An 8,532-nucleotide genomic window follows, 5' to 3' on the forward strand; every position below is an offset into this window, starting at 1 on the left:
ATTCTGGTTGGCAATTATAGATCTGTTAGTTTGACTTCAGTGGTGGGAAAATTAATGGAAAGGATACTTAGAGATAATATATATAAGCATCTGGATAAACAGGGTCTGATTAGGAACAGTCAACATGGATTTGTCTGAAGAAGGGTTTCGGCCCGAAACGTCGCCTATTTCCTTCGCTCCATAGATGCTGCTGCACCCGCTGAGTTTCTCCAGCAATTTTGTGTACCTTCGATATTCCAGCATCTGCAGTTCCTTTTTGAACATGGATTTGTGCCTGGAAGGTCATGTTTGACTAATCTTGAATTTTTTGAAGAGGTTACTAGGGAAATTGATGAGGGTAAAGCAGTGGATTTTGTCTATATGGACTTTAGTAAAGCCTTTGACAAGGTTCCTCATGGAAGGTTGGTTAAAAAGGTTCAATTGTTGGGTATTAATGCAGGAGTAGCAAAATGGATTCAACAGTGGCTGAATGGGAGATGCCAGAGAGTAATGGTGGATGGCTGTTTGTCAGGTTGGAGGCCAGTGACTAGTGGGGTGCCTCGGGGATCTGTGTTGGGTCCACTGTTGTTTGTCATGTACATCAATGATCTGGATGATGTTGTGGTAAATTGGATTAGTAAGTATGCAGATGATACTAAGATATGTGGTGTTGGGGATAATGAAGTAGGTTTCCAAAGTCTACAGAGAGATTTAGGCTATTTGGAAGAATGGGCTGAAAGATGGCAGATGGAGTTTAATGCTGATAAGTGTGAGGTGCTACATCTTGGCAGGACAAATCAAAATAGGACGTACATGGTAAATGGTAGCGAAATGAGGAATGCAGTTGAACAGAGGGATATAGGAATAACTGCATAGTTCCCTGAAGGTGGAATCTCATGTAGATAGGGTGGTAAAGAAAGCTTTTGGTGTGCAAGCCTTTATAAATCAGAGCATTGAGTATAGAAGTTGGGATGTAATGTTAAAATTGTACAAGGCATTGGTGAGACCAATTCTGGAGTAAGGTGTACAATTTTGGTCGCCCAATTATAGGAAGGATGTCAACAAAATAAAGAGAGTACAGAGGAGATTTACTAGAATGTTGCCTGGGTTTCAGCAACTAAGTTACAGAGAAAGGTTGAATAAGTTAGGTCTTTATTCTTTGGAGCGCAGAAGGTTAAGGGGGGACTTGATAGAGGTTTTTTAAATGATGAGAGGGATAGACAGAGTTGACGTGGATAAGCTTTTCCCATTGAGAGTAGGGGAGATTCAAACAAGAGGACATGACTTCAGAATTAAGGGACAGAAGTTTAGGGGTAACATGAGGGGGAACTTTTTTACTCAGAGAGTGATGGCTGTGTGGAATGAGCTTCCAGTGGAAGTGGTGGAGGCAGGTTCGATTTTATCATTTAAAAATAAATTGGATATGTATATGGATGGGAAAGGAATGGAGGGTTATGGTCTGAGTGCAGGTAGATGGGATTAGGGGAAAATAAGTGTTCGGCACAGACTTGTAGGGCCGAGATGGCCTGTTTCCGTACTGTAATTGTTATATGGTTATATGGAGAACTAGAATGGAGGAGGGATGGAGAGAGGGGGAAAGCAAGGGTTACTTGAAGTTTGAAAAGTCAATTTTCATACTGCTGGGTTGTAAGCTGCCCAAGCGAAGTATGAGGTGCTGATTCTCCAATTGGCATTGGGCCTCACTCTGACAGTGGAGGAGGCCCAGGACAGAAAGGTCAGTGTGGGAATGGAAGGGGGAGTTAAAGTGTTGATCAACCGGGAGATCACGTAGGTCTAGGCGGACTGAGCAGAGGTGTTCAGCGAAACGATCGCCGAGCCTGCGCTTGGTTTTGCCGATATATACTACACACCTGGAACAGCGGATACAGTAGATGAGGTTGGAGGAGGTGAAAGCGAATCTCTGTCTCACCTGAAAGGACTGTCGGGGTCCTTGGACGGAGTTGAGGGGGGAGGTATAAGGACAGGTGTTGCATCTCCTGCAGTTGCAGGGGAAAGTACCTGGGATGGGGGTGGTTTGGGTGGAAATTGATGTGTTAACGTGCCGCATGCGATGGCTGATGGGGTGAAAGTTGAGGACTAGGGGGACTGTGTCGCTGTTGCGACTGGGAGGATGGGGAGCGAGAGTGGAGCTGCGGGGTACCGAGGAAACCCTAGTGAGGGCCTCATCTATGATGAAAGAGGGGAACACCCGTTCCCTAACGAATGAGGACATCCCCAATGACTTGGTATCTTGGGCACAGAGGCAGGGTGGGAAGAAATGTCGTCTAAATAGCTGTGGGAGTCAGTAGGTTTTAAAATAGATGTCAGTCTTCTGGGATGGAGACGGTGAGACCAACAAACGGTAGGGAGATGTCAGAGATGGTTCAATTGAATTTGGGCGCAGGATGGAAATTAGTTGTGAAGTCCGTGAGTTCTGCGTGGGTGGAGGAGGTAGCACCGATGCAGTCGTCAATGTAGCGGTGATAGAGTTCCGGGATAGAGCCAGTGTACGCCTGGAACAGGAATTGTTCGATGTACCCTACAAATAGGCAGGCAGAGCTGAGGCGCATTCGAGTGCCCATACCTACGCCTTAGAATTGGAGAAATGGGAGGAGTCGTAGGAGAAGTTGTCAAGAGTAAGGACCAACTCTGTTCAGCGGAGGAGAGTGTTGGTCGAGGGCGATTGGCTGGTTAATTGATCCTTTATTGATTTATTGATAATTTATTGATTCACAGTCCAATATAAAAAAGACCACAGGTACACAAAATTGCTGGGGAAACTCAGCGGGTGCAGCAGCATCTATGGAGCGAAGGAAATAGGCGACGTTTCGGGCCGAAACCCTTCTTCAGACTCGTAAAAAAGACCACTGTTATTTACATGGAGCTCCCCTTTCACCCTGCTGCCAGGAGCTTTTCATTATCTTCAGTACAGATATTTGCTCAGTTTTCCACTGTCATTTTTCATTTCTGAGTAATGGAAATGGCAAAGACCTAGAGTGAGTGTTGTAAATAGAGGGGAGGCCATTGAAAAGTGTCCAGGAAGGCTCTGGGCATCAGGTATTTCCCACGGAGTGGATGAGGGGGTCTGTTTGTTCCTGACGATAACCGTTCACTATAAAATAAAGATTTTCTTCATGTAGCTGTTTTTCAGTATCCCTTTATTTTTGATCCCTGTGCCATTGCAAATTATTTTTCTCTGCATCAACACCATTCATGAACTTAAATACATGTCAGATCATCCTGCATCTTGCATTGATCCCAGGACAGCAATCCAAGCTTTTCCTTTTTATCCATGTAACCCACGTCCCTCATCCTCATTTTAAACAATTTATTCTGCACCCTCTGTAAAGTTTTTCCATCTTAAAGAGCGATGCCCAGAACTCGACTCATAAGACATAGGGGCAGAATTAGGCCATTGAGTCTGGAGCATAGTTCAGAGCACAGAATATAAAAATGTATATGTTGTAAGTGCAACTTTACAAAACACTGTGAGAGGGAAGGGGGAGCTACAAAAGACTGGTTAGGCTGTAGTGGTGTGCTGTGTGGAGTTCTGGTCACCACACAAGAAGAAGGCTGTGAATGATGTGCCGAGAGTGCAGAATATATTCACCCAGATGAATCTCCAATGGGAGGGCTCCTTGGTTATAGGGAGCGATTGAAAAGGCTGCCATTGTTTTCCCTAGTGCAAAGGAGGCGTAGAAAGGTCAAATAGACAAAAGCTCGTTCCCGTGGTAGGGGTATCAAAAACAAAAGGGCATTGTTTTAAAGTATGGGGGTGGGAGTTTTAAATCTCGGGTAAATTTTCTTACAGTGATTAAAATCTGGAACTTTCTGCCAGACGGATACAATTGCTATGTTTTAGAAACATTTAGACATTTAAATCAGCAGGGCATAGAAGAATAGTGTCCACAGCAGAAAAAGGTTGGCATGGATGTGGTGGGCCAAAGGGCCCATTTCTGTCCTGTGTGCCCCCGTGACTTTGTATACATTTTGTACAGGTGTTTTGTGACTGCTCTCCTCACTTCACAAAGATTTGTTGGATCAGAAGTGTATTTAGTTCCAGTTAAGAAACCCGTCCCCATCTAAGAGAATGTTTGGATAGTTTAGATCTCCAATTATATGACCGTATGACTTTAGCGAATCTCTGTATTCTTGCTGTTCAGTATCCTCCCCACAGCAGGAGGTCTAGACAACAATCTGAGTTCAAGAAATCACACTCCATTTATTTTGCAGACTTGATTTCAATGTCATTTTGTTAACCTCTGCTTCATAATCTCACTGAATATGAATAATGCAGCCAGTGTCATGATGAGTTGCACTTTGCCATGTGCAAGTACCTCTGGAAATGCCTTGCAGCTCTATTTCTCTATTGCCACCTTACAGATGTGAAAGGAAAGGTTGAAGAGATGAAGCAGAAGAGCTGCAGTCCTGCTTTTATTGCTTAAATCGGGATTGTGCTATCGAGTAAGTAGGATCAAGAACGAAGGATGTCATTAAGTTGGGAAGGGTGCAGAAGAAATTCATTGGCATGTTTCTGAAAACTTCAGTTTGAGTTATAGAGAGGCTGGAAAGACTAGGAATCTTTTCCCAGGAGCACAGGAAGCCAAGGGGTAACCTTACGGAGGTATACAAAATCATTCCTCACAGTTCCATCCACCCAGCCCACCCCCTTAACTCTAATGCAGGCTTCTCCTTCCTTTCCTAACAGATTCCATCAGCTGCAGCTCTTTGCTTCCACCTATCACCTCCCTGCTTCTGTTGCTATCTTCACCCTTCCCTCCCTTACCTGACGCCATCTGCCAATCAGCCCCATCCATATCTGAGGAGGGATGTGCTGCTATTGGAGAGAGTCCAGAGGAGGTTCATGAGAATGATCCCGTGGATGATTGGTTTAACGTATGATAAGCATTTGATGGCATTGGGCCTGTACTCGCTGCAGTTTAGGATGAGGGGGTACCTCATTAAAACTTACCGAAAACGAAAGGCCTGGATAGAGTGAATGTGGCGAGGATGTTTTCAGTAGGGCGAGAGTCTAGGACCAGAGGGCTCAGTCTCAGAATAAAAGGACGTACATTTAGAAAGAAGATGAGGAGGTATTTCTTTAGTCAGTGGTGGGGAATCTGTAGAATTAATTGCCACAGACACTGTGGAAGTCAAGACATTGGGTATTTTTAAACCGGACATTGATAGGTTCTTCATTAGTAAGGAAAAGGCAGGAGAATGGTTTGGAGGGAAAAGGCAAGAGAATGGTTGGGAGGGAAAGATAGATCAGCCATGATTGAATGGCAAATGGGCCGAATGGCATAATTCTGCTCCAATGACTTAAGAACCCTTCCTCGCCTGGATCCAACAGTTCATGCCTATCCCTCCTCTTCTCTTCTTTATACTGGCTGTCTTCTCTTCTTTCAGTCCAGATAAAAGGTCCTGACCAAAACATTATCTGTCCATTTCTCTCCACAGATGCTGCCTGACCCGCCAAGTTCCTCCATTCTTTGTGTCATCTGTGAACTTGCAAATCATGCCAACATCCACATAATTCATGTATATTACCCAGAGTGAGAGTCCCAGCACCAACTCCTGTGTACAACACTAGTCCAGTCACAAAAACAACCTTCTACCCTCACCTTCTGTCACCCACAGCCCTTGACAAGGCCATAAAGGCTGTTTTTGACCAGTCGCTGCCTTTCCTAGCCATTGTTAATCCTTTCCCTCAATTTTTTAGCGAATAACTTCTGAAGCTCACAGTTCTGAAGTTACCGGCGTGGAGACGGTACATTTGCTGTCCTCCAATCATCTGGAACCTCATTTTGTGGCAGAGAAGATTAAAAAATCTCAGCCAGATCCCCAGCATACTGGCCTCCCCTATCAGCCTGAGATAAATATCAATTGGCCCTGGGAATTTCTCCACGTTTTAGCCCGCTGAGGCATCAAGCAGGATTTCTTCTCCGTCGCCAAATCCTTCAACTGCAAAGTCTGTTTCCTCTGTGAATAACCATTAAACTGTAGGTTCAGTCTTGCTGGTTCTGGAGAAAGTATGTGTTTATGGGACATTTATTGTACAAAATTAAAAAACTGTGAGGAAAATGGTCTGCTTCTTTTGACCATGGTTACAGTAGACTCTGTTAATTGGAGACACAAGAGACTGCAGATGCTGAACTTAAGTATAAAAACAAACTTGGAGAAACTCGGTTGGTCAGGCAGCAACTGTGTAGGGAAATTGATAAACAATGTTTCAAGCCAAGTTCTAACTAACCCTTCCCAAAGGGTGACCATCCAAAACATCAGCTGACCATTCCCCACGCAGATGCTGCCTGACCGACTGAGACCCTCCAGCCTTGACTTTCACTCACCACGCTTGATTGTTTGATTGCTAGCATTTTTTGGACATTCACTTTTTTTGTTTTTAACTCTTTCAGAAAGCGATTGATCTTGTAACTAAAGCCACAGAAGAAGACAAGGCTAAGAATTATGAGGAGGCGTTGAGACTGTATCAGCATGCAGTCGAATACTTCTTGCATGCTATTAAATGTGAGTTCTCCAGTGTCTCAGTAGAGGGATGATGATGGAACATACATGGGAGCAGGCACAGGCCCCTCTGGCTGTTCAAAGCTGCTCCACAATCATTCATTTGTGACATATATGATCTTGGTCTGCCCTGATCTTGACTGTATTCAATCATTTAGTGCTTGAGAATTCCAAGGGTTCTTGCCTCAGAATAGACATTCCTCCTCCAGGTCTGAAATTGGAAACTTTTTATTCATAAACGTCCCAACTTGCTTCAGGAATCACCCCCGTAAACTTTTATTGATCTGTCTCCAATGCCAGAATATCTATTTTCAAATGAGGAGAACAAAACTGCCTAGAGTGCTCCAGGTATCATCTCTCTAATGCCCGGTGCGGTTTGCTCCTAATCCTGTGGGAGGACAATCACTAAGGGCTGCTGCGCTTCAACAAGGAGGCTCGTCACCACCGCAGATGTGGGCAACAAATGTTGGCCTTGACAATGAAATCAGTTCCCAGAAATAAATAGAGGTCCTCTGCTCCTGATCACTACCTTGACCCCTGGGTTAGGGTGGAGGTTTGGGGTTAGTGAGGCTGTCTTTATTCCCAGTCACCATGCCGTGATGTATTCAGCTGGCAGCCTGTGTGGTGCCATGGGATGGGTCAGGGGATGGTCCCCCCAGTTTGCCAGCAGTCTGCTGCTTGAATCTGTCATGGACGAGCCACGTGGGCACGGTGCTGGTGTGTCGATTCCCTGGGACCTGGAGGAACCTGACACCTGGGGTGGTGAAAGTAGAGTGGCGTTTGATTCAACCTTGACTGACATACTGCAATGTTCTCATTACAGATGAGGCGCATGGAGACAAGGCGAAGGAGAGTATTCGAGCCAAATGTGTTCAGTACCTGGACAGAGCAGAGAAACTGAAGGAGTATTTAAAAAACAAAGACAAGCAGGGCAAAAAGCCAGTGAAAGAGTCGCAGCAAAATGACAAAGGGTATGTGCAGATAAGTGATGATTTTTGGGGAGATTGGTCTCCAGGGTAGTAGACAAATAACAATTCCAGTCCCGTTACCTCCATCAACTTTGGGTCTGTCTGTGTCCTGCCCGCCCACTGTCTCATCCTCAGCATTAACTGAGAAGTTACTGGATTTGTACAAATTCACTGCCATTAACTTGTCTGGTGTTTGGGAGTAATAACCATTACTGCAATATCTAAATGTCCATCATCTCTGTCTTGGACATGCCCCATAGCTGAGCCTCGGTGTTCTCTTGGTTATCGTTTCCAAGTATTTCCCACCCACAGAGTGAAGACAGTTTGTGATGTCAATGCTTTATCCTTGTTTTAGGATAGTGTGACCTTTGGTTGTAGACATGCTAGCTGGGTAAATTGTGAATCCACCTCCCGTCAGCTGCCAAGCTCTGGACAGTCTGGGTCCCGGGTTCCTACTCTCCACCCAGGAGTCAGTCTGGTGAACATTTGCTACCTTGGATGGGGAGACCAGGCTGGTGCATGGTTTCCAGGTGCAGTCTCACCGGAGCTGTGTGTAGTTGTCCATCTGAACAACTGCTTGTGAGACTTCCAGGTTGTCTCCGTTGGTGATATCCATGGTACATCCAACAGCCTCTGAACATGCACGATTTTTCCACCAGTCATTAAAATCCTCCCCTATTCCATTTCCTAATTGAACTGTGACTTTGAAGTTTTCCACATGTATTTCATCTGCACTCAATAAACGGATGGAACGGTGGCACAGCAGTAGAGTTGAATATGGTCGGCACCGACTTGGTGGGCCGAAGGGCCTGCTTCCGCACTGTATCTCTAAACTAAACAGACATTTCTTCAAAAGCATATTAGGAGAGATGCTGAGAAGTTGCATATCACTGCAAGCTTACTGTAAGCGATCTTTACCACTTGATCTACTTGTGTTGCCACTTTCAGGAGCTATGTACTTGAACCCCAAGATTCCACTGTACAACAATGCTCAGTTTTGCAGAATTTTGTGTTTAGTTTAGAGATACAGCACGGAAACAGGCCCTTCGACCCACAGGGT

At 45.0% G+C, this 8,532-nt stretch overlaps 1 protein-coding gene across 1 annotated transcript in view; it reads left to right on the top strand.

Annotated features, from left to right (window-relative positions):
• vps4a (vacuolar protein sorting 4 homolog A) overlaps positions 1-8,532 on the top strand; it is a 34,057-nt gene that overhangs the window by 2,595 nt on the left and 22,930 nt on the right. Inside the window, exons 2-3 of the mRNA XM_033035614.1 lie at positions 6,396-6,507; positions 7,328-7,475. Of these exons, the coding sequence (XP_032891505.1) occupies positions 6,396-6,507; positions 7,328-7,475 (260 nt within the window). The remainder of the gene's footprint in view (positions 1-6,395; positions 6,508-7,327; positions 7,476-8,532) is intronic.

Source organism: Amblyraja radiata, chromosome 17 (genome assembly GCF_010909765.2).
Source record: "Amblyraja radiata isolate CabotCenter1 chromosome 17, sAmbRad1.1.pri, whole genome shotgun sequence".
Taxonomy (NCBI): domain Eukaryota; kingdom Metazoa; phylum Chordata; class Chondrichthyes; order Rajiformes; family Rajidae; genus Amblyraja; species Amblyraja radiata.